This window comes from Nyctereutes procyonoides, unplaced genomic scaffold (assembly GCF_905146905.1).
Source record: "Nyctereutes procyonoides isolate TBG_1078 unplaced genomic scaffold, NYPRO_anot_genome, whole genome shotgun sequence".
Taxonomy (NCBI): Eukaryota; Metazoa; Chordata; class Mammalia; order Carnivora; family Canidae; genus Nyctereutes; species Nyctereutes procyonoides.
Window position 1 is genome coordinate 8,901,363 of NW_026575049.1, and position 27,544 is coordinate 8,928,906.

The 27,544-nt window shown below is 41.4% G+C and overlaps 1 protein-coding gene across 2 annotated transcripts in view; it reads right to left on the minus strand.

Annotated features, from left to right (window-relative positions):
• Positions 1–27,544, minus strand: part of GRIP1 (glutamate receptor interacting protein 1) — a 657,668-nt gene that overhangs the window by 53,237 nt on the left and 576,887 nt on the right. For both annotated transcript variants that reach the window (XM_055329099.1, XM_055329098.1), the window contains exons 12-15: positions 23,012–23,198; positions 22,272–22,417; positions 11,410–11,490; positions 861–930 (exon numbers count right to left, since the gene is read on the minus strand). In XM_055329099.1, coding sequence (XP_055185074.1) covers positions 861–930; positions 11,410–11,490; positions 22,272–22,417; positions 23,012–23,198 — 484 coding nt within the window. The remainder of the gene's footprint in view (positions 1–860; positions 931–11,409; positions 11,491–22,271; positions 22,418–23,011; positions 23,199–27,544) is intronic.

Consider the following 27,544-nt stretch of genomic DNA (forward strand, 5'->3'; position numbering starts at 1 on the left):
CAGTATTCCCAAACATTTAAAAATATTTTTGATCTAAGGGTGCCTGGGGGGTGCAACCAGTTAAAGGTCTGACTCTTGGTTTAGGCTCAGGTCATGATCTCAGGGTTGTGAGATCCAGCCCCAAGTCTGGCTCTGTGCTTGGCATGGAGCCTGCTGGAGATTCTCTCTTTCTCCCTCTGCCCCTCCCGCTCATGTTCTCTCTCTCTCTCTCTCTCTCTCTCTCAAATGAATGAGTAAATCTTTAAAATAAATATTTTTGATCTGTGAAATCACAAGTTTGAGACTGATTTTGACATTACATGGACCAAATAGGAGACTAACACTGTTCAAGGCTCAAGGAAGGATCTGGCTTGGCTAGGGAGGACATTCTGGCATTTAGCAAAGCTCTGCCACAAGCTATTGTCTCCATGTAGGGTGTTTCTCATAACTGGAGCCACTTCCAGATTTTTAGCTGGAAAATGAAGGACAGAAGATAATCAGGGAAGGAGAGCCGGTGATGGACCCAGGAAGGACCCTAAGAAATATTTTCAGGTGACTGTTGTCTGCAGTGGGTTCAGAAATAAGGTGAAATGAGGTGGGAGAGCTAGCTACCCAGTCATTGCATGAAGAATTTTGAATATGATTGATTAATAGTTGCTCTCTGGGAAAGACTGAGGATACCATGATCTATTAGCAAGGTCTACCTTAGGTATGGAAAGGGTCATTTCTACTTTAATTAAGGAATGCCTCGCATCTGGCTGGCGCGGTTGGTAGAGCATGCAACTCCTGATCTTCAGGTCCCGAGTTCAAGGCCCATGTTGGGGGTGGAGTTACTTAAACAGAAATGCCTTGGAATAAACCAGAAAATTCATTTTCCTTACCTGTGTGCCACACTTCCTTTCTTGATATCTGATATGACAAGGGGGTCTCCTGGCTTTCTGCTAGATGGTGCTGTAATAATGAAGTTGGAATAGTCACATCTTTATATCCATGGTTCACCCACACCATACAGTTCCTGTTTTATAGCAACGGTTAATGCAACTACAGTCTGTAGGCAAAGCAAAGATGCTCAGCAAGCAAATTAGAAAATGTGCACATTCTATCTTCTTGATATAAAAATGTTTGTGTTAATAAAGTATTTACAAACTTAAAAACTAAAAGTCACTTTAGATTTGCAATTGGAGAAGGCAATCGCAGAGCTGCCCATTAGGTTTAAATCTATTTCAACCTGTGATTCCCAAGAGAAAGGTGAAAGGTGAATACCCCAATAGGAGACTATGAGAAGCAACTAGGGGCTCCCCTTCTTGGTATTTATATGTGCTCCCTTTGCCTACTTCTTCCTTTACTTCTTTTTGGTGAGGAGACACCACTTTTTGTGGGACTGTGCTGTACTAGTGTACAGGGTTGCAAAGTGGGTGAGATTTACTGATTTAAAGCTCTTTTTTCCCCCAGGAGGAAATATTTTGCTAGACAGACTGTAAATCTTGAAATTTTGCTCACACATTCAAACCTAGAATGCTCTGAAATGTTCTAGAATGTGAATATTTTATTTTATTTTATAGTAGTATTTGACTTAATTATATTTTTATACATATTCATATTATAAATATGCACCTATAACTTTTATTGAGTTTACAAATTATCCTATCCTACACAGCGGTCAGTTTTTGGCTTTATAGCTTCTCTCAGGGATATTTCCATTTGATGAGAATGAAAAGCAATTAGTTTTGAGTCTACCTTAAAATTAATCCTAAAAATGAGCTATAGTTAAATAAGTACAAAAATATCATCTTCATCTAGAAAGTTTACATTTAATTTAGGTGTTTGATAATTAAAAGAACCCATACTGACATTTATAAAAAAAAAATTTGCCTCTGAGAGGAGATATTTTGCTAGTTTGAAGTCTGTAGTGATTTCCTTTTAAGGATCATTAAAAGGCCCCTAAAGTAAGATTTTATTATAAAAAGGCTGATCACCCCATAATAATCATAGAACCATATCATATCCCATAATCCCATCTGAATCCCAGGAAAATGTTTATGCATAAGAACAGATGGTTTAATATCTCAACACAACATTGAAAGAAAAAGCAAATACATATACCAATACCTTACCCATTGTCTAAATTAGTCCATAGTAAATGTTAAGGGGACTTCATTCAATCATTATTCTTAGCTTCTAGCAAAGTATGTAAAACATTCTATTCAGTACAATTAATTCATAATTTAAACCTCTACTCAATGATTTGATATAATTCCTCCAGAGAGGAAGAAATAGGACAAATTTAGCATTTTTATACACGTCATTTAGCATTTTTATACACGTCATATTTTACAACTGCAAATTGTTTTGGGCATAGGGCTCAAAGACAAAAACTTTGTTATGACCAGAAAATGCAACTTTTTAAGCATCTGCCCCTGAATTTATACTCTATTTTGCCAAGCTGTAGTAACCATCACAGAGCACTCAATGCTTCCCTTGGTTTTTAATAAAATCCATGTTCCACTGAAATGGTCTGAAATGAAACAATAGTAGAGGCAACAAAATACATCAAACCTGTCTCTGTCATCTTTGTAACAGAGGAAAATAGCACCAAGGCCTCTTGGACCAACCCACACAGCTTTGCACAGAGGTTTGAAAGTTATCATGGCACATAGACACATATGGTGGCCATTCTTAAATTTACTAGATTCTTCTCTTTTTTCTTTAACCAAGATCATACCTGAGCCCTGAAATCAGGGTAGATGCCCACTGGAGTGATGAAGTTGACCCTGGAAGTGTGTCCAAATCCATATGAGCTCCTGGCACTGTTGCTACCGTGCCTACCAGCATGTTAAATGTGGCTCTGGGGGCTCAGACATTGTTTGCATATCCAAGTACCTATGTTTTAATTCTCCACTACTTGAGAAGGAGTCACAAACCAAGCATGCTTTGCTTGACTTGTAGTACTTTAAAAAATTAGATTAGTTGCCAACACTTAAAAATTAGTAGATTTCATGCACGTGGATAGCTTCTTTTAAAATTTGGGGGGTAATATGGTAGAGGAATCAAGAGCTGGAACTTGGCAGCCAGAATGCTTGGTCCAAAACCCTGACTCTTTAGGCACCTGAGTTTTTTCACCTGCAGATGATGATGAATAATAATAATAATAATGCTTACCTCAGAGTTTTTTTTATAAGGACTGAGTTTTACATTGAAGTGGACCGGACCAGTGCACATGCTACTATTATGATTATTTAGTAATGTTAGATACTTCTCAACTGCCCTCTTGGGAGCAGCCTTCAATTTCCCACTTGCCACTGTCCTCCCTGGATGGATCTCATTCACTGACTTGCCTCACTCCTGAGGGCTTCTGAATTTGCGACCCTTTGAACGAGAATACCCTAGCACTTAATGCTGCAAATTTGACTGAAGTTATCCACAGAGTCATTTGTTTAATAGATATTTATTGACACTAACTATAAACTAGGCAGCTCTGCTCTGGGCAGAGGCCATGAACCCCTAGAGAAGGTGTATAACAGAGGTGGGGGACAGGGATGGTTAAATCTCATGAAGTTGTTAGCCATGAAATTCTTTCTTCTGCAAAGTGATTCCAGGTGAGAAAGCCATATGAATCATCATATGGTGGGGAGGTCCCACTAAATGGGTGTGGCCTACCAAGAAGGATCGCACGTGGTTATTGAGTTCCGAGAAGGACAAAACAGTTTCACAATGCTTGAAATCTCAATATAAACATGTACAGAACTGAAAGTCAGACAAAAGAGAGAGAACAATGACACAAATCCCGTGTCATATCATATATATTAAATTTAAAATACTGCTTTTTCCTTAGTCATAGATCCTAAAATAATTTTAATTCAAACTCTTCCATCTCTGTTAGTTGTTTTTGTTGTTGCAAGTGCTACATTTTTGAGTCATCTGCAAGTTTTTTCAAAACTCATCATTTTCATGCCTTTTGCAGCTATTTTGCAAGTCAACAAGATGATGTTCCTAGAAAAATTATCCTAAATCACCAGAACCCACTTATATAACATCACAGTGATTGATTTTTTTCATGCTGCCCATAGATGTACATTCTTGATCCTCACAAGAAAACTATCTACTATATTGTTTTTTAAAATTTACTTTTTAAAAACTATTTATATCAAAATTACACATGCATACAATTTGAAGAGTCAAATTTCTCCAGGAGCACCTCTTTATTTCTTACTTCCCTAGATGCAACTTTTGGCTATTGCTATATTGCTAAATTACACACAGTGTTATTATTTATTTTTCAGTGCTAATTTTTTACTTTCTGCTATGAAAGATGAGGAGTTAGCTCTCTCTCACTCTATATCTGAACCAAATTCACATATATTTTTTGTCCTGTGGGCTTTCTCCATTCTTCCAATGTAGTTTTGTCTTAATTTTTTATAAGATCAATATTTGGCAGTCTCCTTTATGACTACATAAACAGTATTCACAGACAAGTTATGTAGCATGATTACTTGCTTTTCACAGGCTCTGTTTTCCCTGTAACTGTCTATTGTCTTGGTGTCTTTGCTTAGTTTTCTTGTGTTTGTCATGAATTCAACTCCTCAGATCCCAGGTTATATAAATCTTCTCTGAGTATGATTAATCATATCAGGGCTTCTCGCAGAGGTTTACAACCCGTCTGGACTGTTTGCTTTCTGGGGTTGCTACATAGATCTTGGGAACTTCCTTCCCACAGACCCTGGAAGATGTTCTCTTGACTTTTGTTATACTCATTAAGCAAGAAGGCCATTACACTGAGGTGGCTCTAATGGGGTGATGGCCTATAGAAGTAAACCAAGATCTAAGCCTGTCAATGCCTCAAAGTTGCAAAATTAAATGCTAAGGGAAACCAATCACAAACAGCCAACTAGGCTTTAAGCCACAGCCAACGAATAATTTCCTTTGTCTGTGTCTGCACTTTATCTACATGTCTTCCCCCAGGCTCCAGTGGGTAGAGCACTCCTAACTACTTCCAGTTTGGCACTGCCTGATTTGAATCTATTTTTGCTTCAATAAAGTCTTAAAAATTTTAATATGCCTCCATTTATCTGTTAACCCTGCTCTCTTGCATCCTTGGAGCCCTCACACTTTTCTCTACTCCCTCATATTGTAATGGCTATCATTTGGATATTGTGTCCTTTGGATTCAGCTTGTCTAATTTTATATATTTAGATTCCTCATTTCATTGTTATTTTCTTCTAGTTTCTGGAATTTTCCCTCACCTCCATGTTCTAATTTTTTTTTATTTTTTAGAAAGATTTTATTTTATTTATTCATGAGAGACACATACAGAGAGAGAGAGAGGCAGAGACACAGGCAGAGAGAGAAGCAGGTTCCATGCAAGGAGCCCGATGTGGGACTTGATCCTGGGTCTCCAGGATCACACCCCAGGCTGCAGGCGGCGCCAAACCGCTGCGCCACTGGGGCTGCCCAATCTTCTAATATTTTAACTGCTGCCATGTTCTTAAATTCCAAGAGCTCTTTGTCCCCCCCCCCCCCAAGCTTGGTATGTTGTCTTAGAAGAGTATTCACTTCCTGCCTCCCATCCACACATTATCCAAGGTTGTTACTGAGGTTAATGAAACCTTGTTCCTTTTTAAGGTTTTCTTCTTCCTGAACATGCTGCTTCTTTCTTCCTTTTTTTTTTTTTTTTTAAAGATTTTATTTATTTATGAGAGACACGAAGAGAGAGAGAGGCAGAGACACAGGCAGAGGGAGAAGCAGGCTTCATGCAGGGAGCCTGATGTGGGACTCAATCCCGGGTCTCCAGGATCAGGCCCCGGGCTGAAGGTGGGAGCTAAACCACTGAGCCGCCCCGGGATCCCCTCTTCTTTGTTTTTGATGATAGACTTGCACATTCAGTTTTTCCCTCTGGTGTCTGCTTTTTCTTGGCTGTCTGTTCACATTAAAGATGCAGTCCTACAAAACTGTTAGGAAGCCTGGTGCACCTGAGAGGGGTTTGTGGACTATGGGATCCCTGTTTAGTTCAGGCCAGGCTGTTTCTTTGGGTCAGGTGGCTCTGATTCTTCCTCCCACTTGGAGGGCATTAGCCTGGCTAGCTGGCCTCTCTGAGCCTGCGGAGGGGAAGAAGACTAGCAGACTCCACCTTCAGTGTGTACACTTTGCCCTCATCTGCTTTTGTAGAGCAGCACTCCTATGCTCTTCTGTACACTCCCAGTCCAGAGGCCCTCGACTTCATGCTTTCCAGAGAAGGAAACTCGGTTCTGCCAGGAGGGGAGAGGTGCCTGGCTGTACTGGCTGTGGGAAGGCATCTAAGGGATTGATTCCTTCTTCACAGGCTTTCAACCATTCTTCGTGTCTCAACTACCACCGGTGTCACTTCCAGAAGTTCCCGCCCCACAGCTTGTGCTTGTTGGGAGCTTAGGATGCAAATCAGGTTCCTCATCAGCTTTCCCTTCTGCTTCTTTAAATTCATCTTTCTCCATCTTCTCTGCCACTTCCAAATTTGGTTGCTGCTATCTATTTTCCTTTTCTTCTTCTCCGTATGGCTTGTGCCTTTCGAAAAATCTTAAACTGTCATTAATTTAAAAACCATATGGGGTGGTAATAGCGCTACATGCTAGTGTTCAAGCTATTATCTTTTGATCCTGAAGATTTAAAAATCACTAGTCCTTTCTCATTATCAGGAACTGAGTCTTAAAGTGAACATTCTTTGCTTCTCAAATAGTTGTTGAAAGGTAGAAAATGACATTCTTGATCTTTTGCTTAAAACATTTTGTATTAGGGGCGTTTGGGTGGCTTAGTGGATGAGGGTCCACCTTTGGCTCAGGGCATGACCCTGGGGTCCTGGGATTGAGTCCCACATCAGGGTCCCTGCAGGGAGCCTGCTTCTCCCTCTACCTGTGTCTCTGCCTCTCTCTCTGCGTCATGAATAAATAAATAAAATCTTTAAAAAAATAAAAAACAAAATCCTCTGTAATAGAAGACAGGTAAAATCTTCTGAACTTTGGAGCTAATTAAACATGAATTAATAAAGTATCCCAAGAACATTTGATAATATCGCGGCATTTATGGGTCTTACTCTGCTAGTCGAGGTACTTTGCTCAAAGGGCCTGATACTGTGTCCAAACTACACTGGAGACAGACAGACACACACACACACACACACACACACACACACACACACACACACAATCATTCAGTTTGACTTTACTTGCAACCATATATATGATACCTGGCAAGTAAAACATGTTATTTGATTTGAAATGGAGCAGTGAGTAGAATTTTTATTGCAAAGTTGGCAAAAAAAACTTGAGCCATTCTCTCCTAAATACGCTTAAGACTTAAGAGGAAAATGACAGATTTGTTGTGCTTGTCATAAAGGCTGTTTTATGATTTTATGTATATATATATATATATATATATATATATATATATATATATATATATAAAAGCAAGCCTTTGTTCCTGAAAAAAATCCAGTCACAACTAAAAAGGAAAGTCAACAAATTAACTCCACAAAGTGCTGTCTTTTGCTTCTCTGATATAGGATGTGGGAAGGGTCATCAATCATGCAGAGGCATGAGGAGTGGTGGTGTGACAGCAAAGCCCATGCCAAGTCAGACAGAATGGGTTTGAATCCTGTGTAGCCCTCATGAGCTCTGGGTCCTGGGCAGGGTACCCAGCTGAGTCTTTCTTTTCTATAAAATGGGCATAGATGCCACAGGGCCTCTTTGAGGATTAAGCGAGAAGCACACACAGAAATTGCTTCTTGCCATGCCTGGTACAAAGTAGATAAAAATTCTGGTAGTGAATCTGCAGAAGAAAACATCAGTATCAAAATAACTTTACTGACAACTGCAGGTGACAGTGGCCACCAGGGTTCTCTGACTTGAAAGGCCGGTGGGCTGCGTGGCAGCGTATGCGTTCTGCTTCCCTATAGGCTGAGGCATCAGACCTTCGGGATGCTACTTCCAGCGTGAGACTGTTCCACTTTATTTGCTATAATAAATCGCTCCACATTATAGCAATCACATCAATAAAAGTAATGCCCGGTGCTAATGTGCTATGAACGTCTCATCAGGAACTTAAGAAAATTAGCCTAAAACTGCTCACCACATCCAAAATCAGAGAGACTCATTTCTCAGTCAATTAGCTATGAAGAGTGAGTGAGGCTTCAGCCAAGTGTGAAAGGCTCTGGTGGAAAGCTTCCCGAGATGAAGGCCTGCTTCTTGCTCCTCAGGTTCTCACGGGGTGAAGGAGATGAGGAGGACTTTGTATATAGTAAGAAACATCAATAAACTCTTGCATTGCCTCAGTTTTGCTAATAGGACCTTTGTGTTTGAGAAGAGGGTCCCTTGGTTTCCTACCTAAGTGCTATAATTGTAGTTGGCATGAAATTTTGTGGGGTAGAGCTTGGGTTGAGCTATTTCATGAAGGTCTATATGCAAAATAAATAGCGATAATCATCATAATCACTAATACTGTTAGGGCTCATAATTGGTTCGAGGCACTTTACTAACTCATTTAATCTTCTCAAGATTTCTATGAGTGCACCAATTTATAGAAGGACAAGGAAATGGTACAGAGAAGTCAAGAGAGTCAAGGAGTGGAGGAGTGTGGGCTCTGAGGCCTTGCTCTTAATCACTTTTCAAGTAGGTGCTGCTTTGGTTCACACCAGGCCCTTTGCATAAACATCTGCATTCATCATCTCCTTCAAAGGCTCATTTCTGGAGCTCACAGTGGTTAGGAGAGGAGTGTTAGCAGAAGATTGTTTCTGAGAGATTCCTTATTCATTCGCTCCACAAAGACAGGGATGAAAAAAAGCACCTTGTACAAAATGCCAGGAGCCACGCTAGGCCTCAGGAGTTTACTATTTCATAACCATAAAAATGGATTCTGGCCTTTTTTTTAAAAAGTAAATTCTGTTTTCTCAATTGGGAAAATATGAGTATTTTCCATGAGGAGACACAAATTCAGTACAGTGATGATAGGTTGTATATATATGGAGCTGTAGCTCTAGATGGGCTGACAAGCGTGTTTGACAAGCTTATGTATCATACCTCCACCCAGGAATGGCGTACACTTCCAGCTTCTGTGAAGAGCTTTAGCTCACGTGGCTAAAAGTTAGACCATTCTTGTGGGGGCTTGGGGGAAGTTTCTATTATTGGTATTAAGTGTGATAGTACATACATAAAACCATCATAATGCATAATTTTAAAGGATTCTTCACATGAATAAAATATGTTGTAATTGTGTATACATGAATACACTTCAAACAAATTGATCATCTAAGTATTGACTTAAAAAAGGAATATATCGCAGGATTAGTTTTTTATTTTTATTTTTTTATTTTATTTTTATTTTTTTAGGATTAGTTTTTTAAATGGATACTTTACGGTTAATTTTATATATATATCAATTTTTTTCTTTACATTCTTAAAAAATTATAGTGGACGCAGGATGTTACATTAGTTTCAGGTGTGAAACAGTGATTTGAGACAAGTTGATTTGTTAATGCTGTGCTCACAAGTGTAGCTACCACCTGTCACCATGAGCTGCAATTACAATACCATTGCGATGCAATTACAAAACCATTGACTATGTTCTTCTCTATGCTGTCCCTTTTCTCCCTGTGACTTATTCATTCCATAACTGAAGCTCTATCTCCCTCTCCTCTTCACCCATTTTGTCCATCTCCTTACTCTCCTCCCCTTACATATATCACTTTTTAAGAATAAATCTTGTACATAAAGATTTTTTTATGTACATAAATTGTACATAAAAAACACAAAGACCATTTTCCCCACTTAAAATCTGTTAAATTCCAAAACTTCGCATAGGGCCTAGGCATGCTAAGCACTCAGAATGCATTTATCTAATGAAGGCAAAAGGAAGAAAGAATGGAGTGGAAAGCAGGGCCTCAGAGCAGCCGGCAGGTTATGCACTTCTCCGAGAGAGATGGCTTTCACAGCCAATTCTGATGACACAAATCAATGGAATGGAATTAATAGAATAAATGAGAGCAGGTTTAACGTGACATGGGGGTTGCAGCAGCCACCTTGAGCCCCAAATATTTTTTGAATAATTAAGGTCTGATGAGCTCTCCCCTAATTTCAGTAATCACCACTGTTGACGGAATGACGGCACACTCTCTTTGTTTCATAATGAACAAACTGAGAAGCTAAGTCATCCAATTAAAGGCATAAACGACTTCAGTAGTACCTAGAATAGGTCTGGAGTTTCCAAAATCCCATCTCATCTTTCTACTTCTCATAGAGAGGCATGTAGACACATCATCCCTACTCTCTTCCCAGTACGCCACACGGGGGTTCAAGAGGTGGGTGCAAGTGCTTTCTCATACACAGAGCTGCTTGTTCTTAACATTTATTCTGTATTATAGTTCCACTATTTTTTTTTAGTGTTGCACTAGATCTGTCTGATGTATTGTTTATACCTAAAATTTCATTTTCATTGTTCCATTTATATTGTCGAAGTTGAAATGGACAGGCCCCATTTCATACAGCCCAGTTGAGAACTATTTTTGCCTTAGCCACTGAAATAAATGCGGTCCAGCAGAGTGTAGTGAGGCACTTCATGTAACCTCATCGCTCTTCTTGAACAGACCACTCCTTGGTCACAGACATCACCTCTTTGGTCTTTATGCGTTAATCATTTGCTTTGTTTTCTTGGGGGCATTTATGGATGAACCTAGTTGATGGATATTAAAAGCACAAAAACTTCAATTCACATTCTATAAATGGGGACTGAAATTTTCAAAGCTGTTTTTACCAAAGTAGTTATAAAGCCAGAGCCCGAGGAAAGGAGGGAATTAAGTACATTTATATGCTCTGCTTTCCTTTTTTTGGTTTGGTTAGCCAGATACCTTGGACCATGCAGGAATTCTAAAAGTTACTAAATTAAGAATCATTATATTATTAGTCTTGCCAAACAGCTTATTGATGCATACATAGTGGACCGACAAGAGCATAATCTTAAAAGGAAATAAATGTGATTTTTGTTATTAAACAGATTATTGTGAAAACAATCCACGATATAGGAGAATGTAGAGAGCCTATGTGCGTTTCTATGCTCATCTAGTTATTCCTGGTGGGGGTGAGATGCATTTATTGAATATTTACTACTTGCCAGGAACGCTCTAGGTATAATAAATATGTTCTTTTATTAAATACTTCAAATAATCCTATATTTTTTAGATATCCTTATTCCCACTTTACAGATGAAGAAACCTACGATCGGAAAGAGTTTAGGTAACTTGCCCCTGACACAAGGGCCGGAGGTGCTACTGGCTCTGCCTGTTTGTAACAGGACATAGAAACGTGGCAGTGACACTTAAAAAACACTTGTCACACCTGCAAGACATCCGGCAGTACAATTTTCTAATGTCTTTTTCAAATCCTACGTTTAAAAAAAAGGGTCACTTTTACTTACAACTTATGGTTATTCCAAGTTCCACACTGTGTTTCTTGGGGAGCTTCACGTGAAATGTGCCACTACTCGGGATGACGGACTCTGTAATTTCAAAACAAAGAAGAGATGTTTGTACGCGACCTGGAAGCACCAATCAATGAAGATGCATCAGGAATTCTTGTGTCATAAGCGTCTGAAGTTAAAGTTGTGGGAAGTGAAGCAAGGAGAAAGCCCGTAGGATCCTGATGAACTCTGCTCCTGGTGAAGCACACCTGTTGCGCCCGAAGGCAGCCGTGCGTGATTCACAGCAACACCTGAGCTCAGTATCCTGAGGTGTCATCCGGGCAACCTTTGCATCCCATTCACCTGGACTGGGTGAAAATACAAATACAAACACAGCTTCCTGAATCACCCCAGATCGACAGGATCAGAATTTCTGAAAATAAAGCCTGGCAATCTGCGTGTTAAGCATGTTCTCCAGGTGATTCCCAGGCACACCAGAGTTTAAGAACCATGGGTCTGATTATATTCTTTTTTTCCTCTTCAACCATGTTTCCCAGAGTTACCTATTCAGCGATACTTTCTCTTTTTCAGCCTTTGTTAGAAGGTAGCTGGGGGAATTGGTTTTCAGGAGAAATTTCAGCTTGATGAGATGGTTGTTGATCTGGGGGGCAGCGAGGTGCCTTCATTTGTAATGTAAAGAGTGAAAAATACACCCCAAGAAGGTGGAGACAAGAGTGATACTTGAAATATTTCACAACCAGAATGGTATTGGCCACAACCCCTCAGCTTGGACGCTGCCTGCGGGGTTGAGACACAGGGCGCAAGGAGGCCCCCACTGCACAGAGGGCTGCCCTTTGATTTCTGGATCCTGGGGAGCTCCAGGAGGCCCCAGGGAGGAGCAGGAGGGCAGGGGGTGCTGTAGCAGAGTGAAGGTGGGCTCAGGTGCTGGCCGAGCCCTACAGAGGGGAGCTAACAGAAAGAGAACCGGGATCTCAACCGTGGATAGAACGAAGTTGAGTTTACCAGGGCCTGATTAGTATTTGAGAAAAGAACTGCTACATAGATTTAGATAGACTAAAATTCCTTTGTTAGGACATTCTGGGAAACCTTCAATGAGACAGAAGGTTAAAAAGAAAATATCCACTGAGGAGATAACATCTATTCACACTCAGCTGACTGTAATCCTTTCTTGCAGGTTTTGGAAAGGGGTGCAAAGGGGCGGATGAAGGGAAACGTCAGCAAAAGGGTGGGGGCCCTGTCGGATGGCGGAGTCACACCGTGGTTACAACTAGCTCTTGGCTCAATCTGTTCATCAAGTGTTTAACGCCTTTTCTGTCTCTGCAAAGCTCAGGTGAAAGTTGGGAGGGCCTCGTGGAGGCAGAGCCGGGCTATTCCCTTCTTGGGCCGTAACTTGCTCTTCCAGGCCTGTTATGCTTTCCCAGGAGAAATGCAGGCAGTAAACCTTTTACAAGACCAGAAGCTGATCTTCCAACTCAGAAGATTTGCCACCAACTGTTAAACTGGAAAGCACAATAAACATTTGATTTCTCTGGGCCCTCCAGGCTTCTAGAATGCCACCTGTAAAAAAGGATCTGCAAGCTGCCCCTCACAGATCCCACTGTTGTGCCAAGTAAAGGCAAGTCTTCCCTTTTGGGTCTTTTCTTTCCTTCCAGTGCTTTGCACATTTCCCAGGGAAGCTGGGGAGGCTGCTGCTTCTCTAACCCCCTCCCACTTTTTCCCCCCTTTTTGAAAAGTTTTTATTTAAATTCGTGTTAATGTACAGCATAACGTTAGTTTTGGGCGTACAGTTTCGTGGTTCAACACTTCATACATCATCCTGTGCTCATCACAAGTGCCCCCCTTAGTCCCCATCACTTACCCCATCCCTCTGCCCACCTCCCCCCCATCCTGTGACCTACAGTTGTGGTGTGCTCCCTACAGTTAAGAGTCTGTTTCTTGGTTTGTCTCTTTTTTCCCCTTTGTTCGTTTGTTTTGTTTCTTAAATTCCACATAAGTGAGGTCTCTCTCTGACTTATTTTGCTTAGCACCCTCCCACTCTTCTTAACTCTGTCGTGAGGGTCACAGACCATGTGAGTGGGTGTCTTCGGCTTTGCTGTTGTCCTCAGCGAACATTCTGACATACCAGAAAGGACCCGTATATATTTGTTTCTTCTCTAAGAATTCATATGAGGGGCACCTGGGTGGCTTAGTGGTTGAGCATCTGCCTTTGGCTCTGGTCATGATCCCGGGGTCCTGGAATCGAATCCCCACAGGGAGCTTGCTTCTCTCTCTGCCTCTCTCTCTGTCTCTCTCATGAATAAATAAAATCTTTAAAAAAAAAAGAATTCATGTGAAATGTCCCATTTCTCAATAGTACTTGAGGTAGATGAAGTTATTTCCCCTGACTTCAAAACGACTGAATAGTTTTGATACTTTGGGGTAGAAAAACAGGGTCAGGAACAACACATGGGTGTGCTTATTTCCTCGGTTCAGAGGCCGCAGGTGTCATACATATTACTTCCAAAATATTCCTCAGATCTGTGCCTTCCATCTCACCCCTGAGTCCTCTACATTCTCCCTTCCAATAATGGAAGGCTAACTGCCACCCTTCTTCCTACCCCCAACGTGACAGTTTAAGAGTGGAGAATGAGCATGCAGAGTGGGGGCAGAGAGGGCGTTTGAAGTGGCCACATTTTGCCCACTGGCACCAACAGCCAGTCTGCAGAGAGAAGGGAGAAACCAGCAAGCCTACCTGAGGAGCATGTATGGTGGTCTTGGAGAGTGCCTGTGCTTGGCCTTGACAGCTCTCCCCTCTGGTTCTAGGCTGTGCTGGGCCTGCCTGCATATCCTGTCCTCCAGGGCTGTGAAACTCCTGTGTGCTTCCAGTAAATGCTCCTTGTCTGCCTGAATTAGCTCAAGTGCATGACTGTTGCTTGCAACTGAACGATCTCTGATGAACACATTGATCTAGTAGCAGACATGGGACCGCCGCTAAGCAGAAAGCGTCCACAAAAATGTTCGTGGGTGTAGTAGGAATCTGATTACCCAGATAAAACACCAAGTGGTCCATATGCAAGTGCATAAGAAGCTTTAAAGGCACAAATGGCTTCACTACTTAGGGAACTTGTTTCATGTTGTTGTTGTTTTTTTTTTTTTTTTTTTTTTGCCAAAATTCTCTGTGAAAGGGGAGGGAAATATGGTACACTTGCATGGAGATTCATGTAACAGCTTGTCCACGATGCTATCTAGATGAGGTCTTGGAATCCTAAGGGCCAGGAATCATTGAACTAGAATAGTTACCATAGCAACATTTTGCTTTTATAAATTTTTGATGCAGGGAACCTTGACCAAGATTAACACTGTTAATGACACTGGAGGAGATATTATCACTTCTTGGAAAACAGTAATGAATCATGTTTGACTACATAAGATTTGAAATATTCATAATGATGAACAAATATCAACAAATGATGATCAGCTGTGGCTTCACTTTAACCTTTAAATGCCAACATGATTTATTTTATATTTGGTGATTTTTTTTTTTTTTTGCCTACACAGTTATTTGGTGGTTAAAGCAAAGGCATATTTAATTTGGTGTTTCTTAAAGAAATACTAGTAAAGAGGAAAAAGATACTTGGAGAAACAATAGGTTTAAAATAAATAAGATGTTTATTTTGTTAGACTCCCATGTGATTATTTTGTGCTTCCCTTCTTTTGCTTTATCTTTGTTAATACTATAATTAAAAACACATTTGGGTAAACAGAGGCTCCCTGCTTTCCAATTGGCCTGCTTTTTCTGCCTGAAGCATTTGTCATTGGCACTGCAAGATAATCACCGCATCATAATTCATTAACCTGGACACCCTTGTGAGATTTGAAAAATTAAGATATTCTAATGGGGTGGGTGGTGGTAAGTGTAAATGCTTAACTTCCACCCACTCAGAGGAAAGCACTGGGGGCTCTAGTAATGATGGCAAACATCATTTGATAGGGTTTTCCCTGGGACTTCTTTTCAGAACAAAGCTGCATCTCTTCCAACAAAATAACCTCGGAGTTAAAGCAGAATCTTCAAGTATTCACATTTTTTTTATACTGGTATGGAAAAGACAGTATTGGGATGTCTGGGTGGCTTAGCAGTTAAGCTCCTGCCTTTGGCCCAGGGCCAAAGGGTCTCGGGATCGAGTCCCAACTGGGCTCTCTGCATGGAGCCTGCTTCTCTCTCTGCCTATGTCTCTGCCTCTCTCTGTGTCTCTCGTGAATAAATAAAACAAAATTTTAAAAAAAGAAAAGACAGTATTGAAAAAGGCAAAATGTAAATTGTACATATATTATGAATATAGCTTTGTAAAATTATATGTATGGTAAAAAAATAGAAAAAAATTAAACTTTTGTCTTTTAGAGTGATGAGGCTATGAATCATTCCAGCTTTAAAAAGAATCCCATAAATGTTACTACAATGTTGTTTGTACAGAGGTACCCATCTAAAGAGATAGATTTAGGCAAGAGTATACTCACAGTCCAGCTTTTTAAACACTCTCTATGTCACTTGAAATATTTATAAAGTAGAGATGGCTTACCTCTGAGACCAATAGCTTGGGAATTAATATCTGGGCATCACATATTTTTGAGGAAGAATTTTGGAAATAGATGGCCCACAGCCGGATAATTAGGAATACATCCAGAAGGATAAGGGCAGTCTTGAAATAGCTCATGTCTGGAGATTTCCTACCAATGTTCCAAGTTCTCAAATGGCTAAAAAAGAGCTTTCTGATTCCAGTAGTTTCCAACAGATTCCAGTAGATTGGTAATGACTAGCTAGTAGCTAGAGTGTCTTATTGGAGATCCTGATGTTGTCCCTAGGCTTAGGAGGAGGATACTGAAATCAGTTAGAAATCAATGTCAGCCATGGGAGGAGAGCACGATAGGATCGGAGCATATTTTTTTTCTGGCCCTATTCTACATCATATCTATCCATTTGAAATGGGTTGAATTACGGAACAACCAGGGCAGAGTAGAAGCACGTAGGTCCCTTTTTTTCTGTCTCTTATTCAAGCAAGCTTGGTACTGAATAAAGTGAGTTTAATAGACATAGTTTCTATATCTTAGGAGCCTAAGCCAAGGATATTCAAGTATCTAGTCAACAAATATTAAAGTGTATATATACATTAAATGTGGATTACACGATGAGCAAATATTGATGATACACATAAAAATGCATTTACAGCACAAATAAATACTTAGATACTGCTGATGGAAGAGGTCAGATTCTGTTGGCCATTCCCTACGGGAGTGCCTCAAGTAAATGCTGCTCAACATCCTACAGCTCCCAGGATATTCACCTCCCCTCAACAACCAAGGACAGTAGGGCAGAGGTTCAGAAATCCTGCTCTGTCATGCTGACAACTCTGACATCTCTTTCAAAGAGGCAGTGTGATATGACGTGGAAAAGACAGGTGCAAGTCAGCAGACCTGGGACCTACTCTTCACTTTGTAATATGACCTTGGGTTTCCCCACCCAAACTTCAGTTTTCCCATTTATAAGTAAATGGAGATAGTGAATCATACACATCACTTCACCACGAATGTTGTGTGCTTGTAGTAAGTACATTCTGGAACTTCTGGACAGCCTTCTTTGAAAACCATACCCTCACTGGCACCTGACTTATTCTTATAGGGTCCTACTATCAGATTCCTGCTTGGCCGCAGCTACCAAACCTAAGAATTAGAAATGTGAACTGAGGATGCCTGGGTGGCCCAGTCGGATAATTGTCTGATTCTTGGTTTCAGCTCAGGTCATGAGCTCAGGGTCATGAGCTCAGGGTCATGAGATCAAGTCTTGTGGTGGGCTCTGCACTGCTTCTCTTCCTTTCCCTCTACCTGTTTCTCTTCTCTCAAATAAATAAATAAAATCTTAAAAAAAAAAAACAAACCACAACAACTTGTACTGGCTGGGGACTTTGGCAAAGTTGGGGCAAACAAGTACAATCAAGAAAGAACTTGTACAGAGACAAATAGAGCAGATATGCAGAAACGAGCAGCATAGAGAGACCAGGAACCCCAGAGAAACAGTGGGTATAGCATCAGTTCTCGATGCAGAAACTGAAGTTCCTTGTTCCAGTACCTCAGGAGAGACAACCACACTTCATTCATTCATACTGGCTGAGAGTTTCCCGCATTCCAAGGGCTACTGTGGGTGCTGGGATACATTCGTGAACAAAAGGCACAAGTCTCTGACATCATAGATTTTTTTCCCCACTGGAGAAGATAAGACAGTAAATAAATCCACAACATAATACCAGGGCATGAGAAAGACTGAGAAGAACCATAAATCTGGGCAAGGGGACAGAGTGATAGATGAGGGAAGGATTCTCTGAACAAGTGATATGTGAGCAAAGACCTGAATGAAGTGAGCGAACCCCCAGACCGTGGTAGGACAAAGCTACCCAGGCGGGGGCAAAGTGCAGAGATCCTTCGATAGGATTGTGTTCGGCATGTCAAAAGCAGCCAGTTCACACTCCCGTCCTCATTCCAAGTCCTGCCCTCCTCCTGAGGGATTCCACTGTGTGCCTGGTGTTTCCATCACGCTGCATGTCCAATTCCCGGACCTCTGGCTGAATACTACTTGCCTCCACTCCACATCACTTCTGTAGCTCACTACCCTGAGCCTTACTTGACCTTCTCTGAAATCCTAAGCTCTAATATGCCACTTGGACCTCAGTCTCCTACCATCAGCTCCCTCCTCAATTTTCTCTTCCTATGCCCATTTTTCTTCCTGAATACTCCTAGATCCTTAGTCTTCTCTTTCTTTCCAGTCTACCACGCTGATCCATTATTGATGTCCATCCCTCTGCAACCTAGATTCCTCCAAGGTATCATGTGTAGTGGTAAGAGCATGGCCTTTGGAGCCAGACTGCCTGGGTGAAAATCCCAGCCCTACCATTAACTTCTGTGGGCCTCAGTTTTCTGGGGACATAATCCTAGTGACCTCCCCATTGCTGTTATGAGCTAAAACACACACAGTGCTTAGAAGACCGGCATGCTGTAGAGTAAGCATTTGATAAATATCATCGTGAGTTTTAGGTTATCACCAAAATTATTCATTTGCTCTTCCTGCAACAATTTGATTGCTATGACTTTAGTTTTCTTTCTTTCAAACCTTCTCCAGAAATCTTAATCTCTGGCTCAATCTAATTACCTCCCACCTCTGCTGTTATTCCTCAGGAGCGGAGGTCACCTGACAAAAAACTACTTGCTCCTGCAGGTTGACTGTGCTATAAACTTAGAGCCTCCAGACCCTGCCTGGTCCACTACCCAGCCTGAAAATCCCTTTACATGAGTCTGGTTAGTTTTCTCACTCATTTCCTCGTCAGCTATTCTAAACAATCTTTCTTTTCGACTCCCCAAGATGCTGATCCTTTTACCTTTGCTTGACAGTTCATACATGAGATCCTAAAGACACCGATAAAAATGTGCTGATAGTCTCACATCCTTCTCTACAAACTCACAAGAGGCAGCTGCCAACCTTCTGTCTTGGACTAGTTACCTACCTATGTTCTAGGTAACTTCCCCTCTCATCCCTTTAGGGACTTCTATCCATCAATTCTCTTTTTTCTTCCTCATTCACTTTAGGCCCCAAATATACTCTGATCTCTCCAATATCAACAAGACAGAACATCATCTCCCCTCTGGGCTCCCCTCTATCTTTCATCCCATCTTTTTTTTTCAGCCACAGCTACACTTCTTAACATTGCCACATATTCCCGAGGGCAAATGTGATTTGGATTGAGAACCACTGATTAGAGGATAAAGCAATACAAAAATAATGTCCAGGAGGTAACGAAATGCTGGAGCAGTTCTGAAAAGGGAATGCCACAGAGGCCTCCATCTTTATCCATTCACTGCAGTTTTCCAGCCATCCCCTGTGCCAAAACCCAGGCCCACGGCAGAAGGCAAGCAGAACTTACCCGTACATCTCCCCCCTTCCTCAACCCTCAGCTTTCCACAGCCTGACTTCTGCCCGCAGTTCCCTGAAACTCGGCTGCAATGTGTTTTTTTTTCCCTAATTGCCAAAGCAGTGGACCTTTCCTGCCTTATATCACTTGAATTCTCTGAAGCACCTTTATGCTTTTGACCATGACCTGGAAATTCTTGCTTTGGCTTCCAAAATGCCACCTTTTTTTGGTTCTCTTCCCACTTCTCATGCTGCATCTTCATTATCTCCTTCCCCTTTCAGTTTTAGTATTCCTCAGATAGAGTTCCCTCTTTCCTGCCACTCGTTCCCTAGTGCTCTCCTGTATTCCAGTGACTATCAATCACTCGCCATGGTGGTCCCTCCGCAGGGCTGTCCTCCAGTCCGCACCTCTCATCCTAGGCTCCGGTGGTCTCCTGGGCTCTTCCTTTAACATTCCAGTGACAACACATATAAGGTAAGTCTGTTCTTGTCTTGCAGCAGTTCTTGCTCTTGTCTAATTGGTTCTGAGCACTTTGAGGATATATATAATATTTTAATTATTTATTCATGAGAGACACAGAGAGAGACACAGACTCCCTATGGGGAACCCAAAGCAGGGCTCAATTCCTGGACTCTGGGATCATGACTTGAGCCAAAGGCAGATGCTCAACCACTGAGCTACCCAGAAGCCCCACTCTGAGGATATTAATCCTTCCTGTTTTCCCTTTAAATGATCTAAATATAGCTCAGTGCCTAACATTTAGTGACTGGTGATATTGACTTTTGAATGAAGGAATGAATGTGCTTATCCTTTTCCCTAGAATTGGCAGTGGATTGGCCTATCCAGGTCTAAAATAGATTTGTTGTTATCCTCAAATTTCCATTCTTCAAGTCTTCCTCTCCTGGAAATCATCACTATTTACTCAATGGCTGACCCTTCCATGTCAGGAGTCATCCACGATCTTCCCTTTCTCTCATCTTCCATATCCATTCCAGAAGCAAGATCTGTCAGCCCTGCTTCAAGCCATGTCTGAAATTTCACTATTTTCACCAAATCTAGCTCTACCACCTGCCCAAGTCACCTTATTTTGACCTATCCATCCACTGCAACTTCCTAACTAGGTTTTCTGTTTCTGCCATTGTCCCTTCTCATTTCAGAAAGATCTTTAACACATTAACCAAGATAGCTCACTGCTGTCCCTAAAATGCTCCATGACCTCAATACACTTGGAATATAAATTCTTTATACCAAGGGACTGTATTAGTTGGCCCCTTCCAATCTCTCTCACCTCACCTCCGATTCCAAATCTAATCCCCACCCCAACTTCCTTATGCTGCAGTAAGAGCCCCAACTTTTAAAGAGCTACTGATTTAGTTGAGAGAGAGATTGAGTGCCCATGCTAGTGGGGGTAGGGGCAAAAGGGGGAGGAGAGAGAGAGAGAGAGAGAGAGAGAGAGAGAGAGAGAGAGAGAATTCAAGCAAACTCCCCACTGAGTGTGGAGCCCAACCTGGGGCTTGATCCTATGAGATCATGACCTGAGCTGAAATCTAGAGTTGGAAGCTTAATTGATTGAGCCACCCAGGCACCCTAGTAAGAGCCTTTTTTGCTATTTCTCAAACCCACCCAGATTATTATTCTGGTTCACCTCTTTTACATTGGCTGCTCCTTCTACCTGGAATACTCTCCTCCCAGATTCCCATAGAGCTGGCTCCTTCCTGACCTTCAAGTCTCTGCTCAAATGTCACTTCCTCCAAGAGTCATCCCACGCAATTAGGACCCCACAGCTATTCTCTAATCCACATCCTGCCTTACTTTCCTTGGGGTACTTATTGCTGCCTACATTTATATATGCTAACTTAAATCAACTTTCTATAATACCACAAGCTTCATGAAGAAAGGAATTTTTTTCCTTCCATGTCTACTGTTGCATCTCCCATGGATGCTCAACAAGTATCTGTTGGGATAATGCAATCTCTATGTCCAAAGGCACATCTTTAATGATTGGTAAAGATCATTGGCTCTGTGAGATAGTATTTCACTGTGTGAAGACACTTTTATTAAATGGAAACTAGCACCAACCTCTATAACCCACACACCTGTTAGCTACTAACAAGGGTTCCCTTCCTGACCAAACATAAGTCAGGCTCCTCTTCTCAACTAGGCCTTGTTTTTGGCCTAGCCCTTGACCTTCTGAGCCCAATTTTAGTGAGAATCAATGCTAAATCAATTTATTGAGAATCCCTCCTTGAATATATAATCAAATTCCTCATCCCCACACCCTGGGTATCTCATCAAGTTCCTGTTAATCATTTTCCATCCTATGACTTCCTCACCCTTACCTTGCTGGGGGCCATAAATTTCATTCCTGGTTGCCCTTACTGGTTTTGGACTTGAGTTTAATTTCTCTTTCCTATTCCAAGTCTTGATCTCTATTAAATAGTCTTGAAGAAAGTCTTCCTTGCTTTTAACAAGTGTCTGGTACAATTTGTTTTTAACACTAGAGACTGAATATTTACTTGGTGGGCTTGTATAAATCCACCTAATGAATTTTCATTGTTCCCTACCAATCTTTCATACATTCTTTGCAGTGGGAAGGGCCAGAGAGGCTTTTCTTGTCTGTGTGACAGAAGAATATGATTTGCCCACCATCTAGGGGCAAATCAGGAAGAATAAATGCTACATGATTTTTTTATCACCTTTATAGTAGCTCTTATTCATTTTGTCACATTTATTTTCAACTGTTCTTATGGTGACACTTTAATGGATAGCACAAAAACAATGATCAAAACAAAATGACACCCCAAATCTCCTAAACAAAAACGTGTTCAGTATGTGAAAAAAATAGTTCCACCTCTGCCATATAATTCATATAATTCACATGTGGTCCACTCCCGACTCTGCAGCTGATTTGCAATTATATGATCATACCTGCAACATCAAACTCGATTTCCAGGGTGACCTTGCTCGTGATTGAAGAGTCTCGGAGGAGCTGGTTGGCTTCCTCGAAGGTGCTGTCTTCAGTTGGAATCCCATTAATAGCCATCACTCTGTCTCCAATCTGTAGCACCCCACATCTATATTTAGAACCATATATTAGAGGATGTAGACAGAGCAAATAATTATCAAGTTGAAGTTGCCAAATCTATTTTGTTTTATCCCTGTGAAATAGCATACGTATTTGCTCTTGTTTATTCAATGATGTGGGCATCATATCTGGTCAACTGCAAGGTCTGGCACTCTTGCATTTCATGGCTACAAACGTGAGCGAGGGAATCTTGATATATCCCAGAGAAGTGATTAATAATTTAGCACTGTGGTGTTCTTATAATCTGATCTGGACCAACATAGAGTAATGGTGAATGTACAGTCCCCCCCCCACTGCAGAGAAATTATTATAATAAAGTTTGAACTTCAGAGAGATTCTCCTTTTTCATTACTATGGCTTCCAATCCCTGATGGACAAAAATCTGCTAGATAAAGGCATCCATGCTCGTTATTCTTCTCAAACCTTATCAAGAACATAAAATTTTATTGTCAGCACAGAGAGTTCATTACATCCTGCATTTCCTGCATTGAGCACTGTTCCATAATTTATCAGCTATTCAAAGATAGCTGCCACAAGAAATGCACACACACACAAAAAAAGACGCTGTGAAAGAATGTCTTACCTCTCTGCTGGGCTGTCAGCTTCAATATAGGAAATCAGAGGTGGAGAAGAGAGCGTCTCCGTGGCAAACACACTGCCCTGCAGTTGGATCCCAAATCCTGTCACAGGATCTGCTGTCAGCACAACTTCTGTGGTTTCTGTGTGAACGACCTGCCCGGCCAAACCCACTGTGCTTGAGGCTAATGACACTAGAGGAACAAACACAAAAAACTATGACTTTAGGTTGGAGGAAGGATACCAGCATTTCTTTCTTTCTTTCTCTTTCTCTCTTTCTTTATTATTAGAGAGCAAGGAGGACAGGGAGAGAATCTCAAGGAGGCTCCACACCCAGCGTGGCGCCTGATGGGAGGCTTGGTCTTATGACCCTGAGATCATGACCTGAGCTGAAACCAAGAGTCAGATGCTTCACCAACTGAGCCACCCATGTGTCCCAGAATGACAGCACTTCTGACACAGATCATGTCTCTGGGGGAAAAAAAAGCTCACTGGCAATGGTGGGAGATTATATTTTGGTCTTCTAGATAAAAACTTAGTCATAACTGAACTAGATAAAGTTATCTCCCAATATTTGTCACATTTTAGTCACAACACCAGTGTGGCCTCCTCCCCGTACTCAGACCCTGTAGCAGGGACAGTTGTGGGAGCTGTAGGAAGAGAACAGCCTTGGGACTGGGTACCTGGCTTTTGGCCCTGGCTCTGCCAGCAGGCAACCAGCTGTGTGACCTTGGGGGAAAGCATTCATTTCTTTCCTCTCCATGAAAAAAGGGTTAGGCTAACTGGTCCACTACATTTTCCACTCTATCCATTTGTGTCTAAGCCTTAAAGTTTTTATAAATAATCTGATCTTCAGCTTTGAAGAGAAAGACTGGCTCCTGGAATGGTGAAGATGTGCTAAATCACCAACCTTAATTTCGCACCAGATTGGCATAATGGAGTCATTTAAACTTTACATTTCTCCTATCCCCAAGTTTGGGCTCTTTAGCCTTTGTTCTTTCTCACTGGCTCTCCATCCTACTTTGTCATCTATTTCATCTTTCCTCTGGTCCTCATCTAAGCCCCCAGATGTCCATCTCTGTCTTGTTCCTAACCCCAGCCCGGGTCATGGAAAGGCCACTCAATTCCTAGAAGCCTTTCTCTCAGCATTCCCCATTGGAACCCCTGCCTCCTTCACTGTCTGTGAGCAAGCTCTCTACAGGGTCCAATGCTGGACTGTCACTTCCTCCAATTGAAACCTCCTGTAATTGTGATTATATGGCCTCTTTACTGTAATGATTCTTTAGCTCTCTCAGTGCTGATTATTGGCAATCCCCCCAAATTCAGCTCGCTGTGCTGAACCCCAGTGTCCTTCAAACTGGAGAGAGTTCCAGGATCTTCATATTTGAATCCTCCTTGTTGATCACACAACCTTATTAGCCATCTCTCCCAGTCCTTAGATACTAACTTTCCCTTCTTGATGACTTTTGGCCCTACTCCCTCTCACTTGTCTTCTAGTTGAGTGGTTTTCAAATGATTTTGTTAGCAACAGATTTCCCCTCCTTCAGATGAAAGTATGTAGGTGATACCTTTGTATTCCAGATAAAAACAGAGCTACTGAAGGTACAAGAGACCCTAGGGGAGACCTTCCCATCCCTCATGGGTGAATCTGGGGAACCTACTTTAGAAGCTGTCATCTTTACCCATTGCCTTTTACTAGATCATTTCCTTCCACGCTCTACTTGGACCCCTGGTGGCCACTTCAATGATGCATTGCTGGTATGAGAGATGCACAGACCTCATGACATGTTCCCTACTCTAATATGCTATCCTCTCTCATAATGCCTGCTTGACTCCAATGCTCTAAGTTCGCTGAAGAGTGCGAGAGAAAGTCTCTACAAATTCCCGCAATTCTCTATGGGGCCCTGGGATCTTCTGTTATGTAATATTTAATTTCTCATAGGATCTGTCTCAAACATTTCTACCATTTTAAGGATCAAACTTTACTCCTTACTTCACTTCCTTCACTGACAAGAGTTCTTTAAAAACATTCTTTTCAACCTCGATTTCTCTAACATGATCTGCTCTCACTTCCTTTTTCTTCCTGCTTCAGGAGGATATATCCTTCCTTCCATTTTAAGGCTAGGCCCCCTTTCTAATATGATCTATTTCCACTCCCTGTGATTTTTGTGCCACAAAAACTTTTCTCTTGCTTTTTCCAACTTTCCTGCTCAGCCTCCTAGCTTTCTGACCTCTCCCTCTACGTCTGTACTGATTCTGAAACTGTTTAAAACTTGGCCTCTCCCTTCACCCTTTACTGAATCCGCTCTCAGTGATGACTTCCTGATTGCCAAAATAAATGGCCTCATCCACTCTAACTACCCTGCAATAACTGGCTTTGGGAACCATTCTTTTCTTTCTGGAATTGCTCTCTTGGTTTCAATGAAGCTTTGTTTTTAGTTTCTGACTTTTTTTCAGCCCTTTCCAGTTCTTCTTTGCCTCTTCTGCACTGCAAACGTAGAGTTGCCCCTGGTTCTTTCTTCTTAGTCTTCTCTCTTTTCCCTCATTCACTTCTCCTGCTTCTGTAATATGACCTCTGCATGTAATTCTCAAATCTAACTCTCCAGTTTCTCTCAAGCTCCGGGGATGAATTTCCTGACTTGGATATCCCATCCATAAGGATGTCTCATTGACTCCTCAAACTCAACCTCTTAAAAATTGAGTTAATCGTCTCCTCTTTCTCATTTCCACTACCGTTTCTATGAATGGGACCATCATGCTTCTAGTCCACCGGGCTTGAAATCTCAAAGTAGACTTTGACTTACAACATCCCCATTGTCTCAAATTCCATCAATTGCTAAGTCCTTTCAAGACGACTACTGAAATATAACTTCTACAAATCCTCTTTTTCCTTCTTGCTGTTAATGCCTCAAATCAGGCTTCCATTTTTATTTCAAAAATTTGCACACACATGTTTCTGGTCCTTCTGTGCCCAACAATTTCTGCATATTATTGCCAGATTAACTTTCTCTTCATGATGAGGCCCCCAATTTATCTACCATCTAGAGGAGGGCTTCACCATTGCTAACACAGATCACTATAGAGACTTTCAACCAGTGTCCTTGCCTCTTGTCTTATGCTAACAGCCTCCAAATTGCTGCCGGAGTGGCTTTTCTAGTATGTGAAGGTCATCCCCCAATTTATAATCTTTCAATGCCTCCCTGTTTCTGTAGAACAAAATCTTCAATGCTAGCAGAGCTCACAGCACCCTTCCCAAGTTCATGTTCTCCTGCCTATCCAGTCTCATGCTCCTCTGTGCTCCCTCCACGTGCCATATGCTGCAGCCCTGCTTTCATACTCTGAAGGTCCCTCTGGTCCTTCCCCTGGGTTTTCAATGTCCCCTTCCCTGCCTTAACCAGGCAGAGTTAAGTCCTCACTTTTTTTACACTTCCACATTTTAATACATGGTCCCATTTCAGCATTTATCATTTTTTTATTTGCCTGCCTTTCTCTCCCCTTGACCCTGAGTTCTTTAAAAACTGGGACCCAGATCTTTTTCCCCTTTGAAATCCCAATGCCTGGAACATTCAAAGAACACTAAATAAATGAAGAACAAATTGAATTTTATGATGCTATCCACATTTTCCTTTTCAGAACCAACATTTTCTATAGGTTCTGCTGACTTAGGGAGCTAAAAGTTTTTCCTCAGGACCCCAGTTTTTCTACTATGTGGTTCATTCCAGCATTGCAGCTGCCAGAGCAGAGGATGGGGAGGCAGATCTTTGTCTAGAAAGAGGAAGGAAAATTACCTTCTTCTTAAGAAGCACCATCATTGCTCTTGCAACCAAAGCGATGAGATTAAAACAGCCTGCAGGTTAGTAGGGAGTAAAGGGGAGCTTCCAACCCTGAGCTTTTTACAGGTGGTGGCCTACAATTCCAAGATCTGACACATGGACTGCCACATATTAATTCAGATCACACTTCCTAGTGTGCCTTTGTTGATGTCAATCGTACTTTGTTCTTCAGATCATACATTTTCTTACTGGAGGCACACAACCACTACAAGTAGTTAGTCACGATGGAGGGCTGTGTTTCTTTCCAGTCTGTTCTCATTGAAGGCAGGAACATAATAATAGAACATCACCTCTTTGGCAGATTACTTACATTCTATTCTCTAGGTGGTGATTTTTGGACCTCGACAGGAAGACTTTACTCTCTGTGAATTTTTCTATAGGTTAATACATTAATATGTATTTTTTTCCATTTGAGATCTCAGTTTGGTATAGATTTTTGGATTACTTAATTAGAGTTAAAAACCATTTTTGAACCTTTAAGACACCTGATTGGCATTTCCACTAAGAAAGAATTAAGAAGAAATAGGTCAGTCATAATAGGAGGGATTAGGCAGGGTATAGTAAAGACCTATTCAAAGGCGAGAGCTTCCACATTTTTGGAACAGTTATTAAAGATAGTTGAGAAACTGAAGTCTCTAGAAGGTTTTGAAAATGGAAATAAGTGCTCATTATGGGCATCATTAAATCTGTAAGCTTCATCTGGAGGC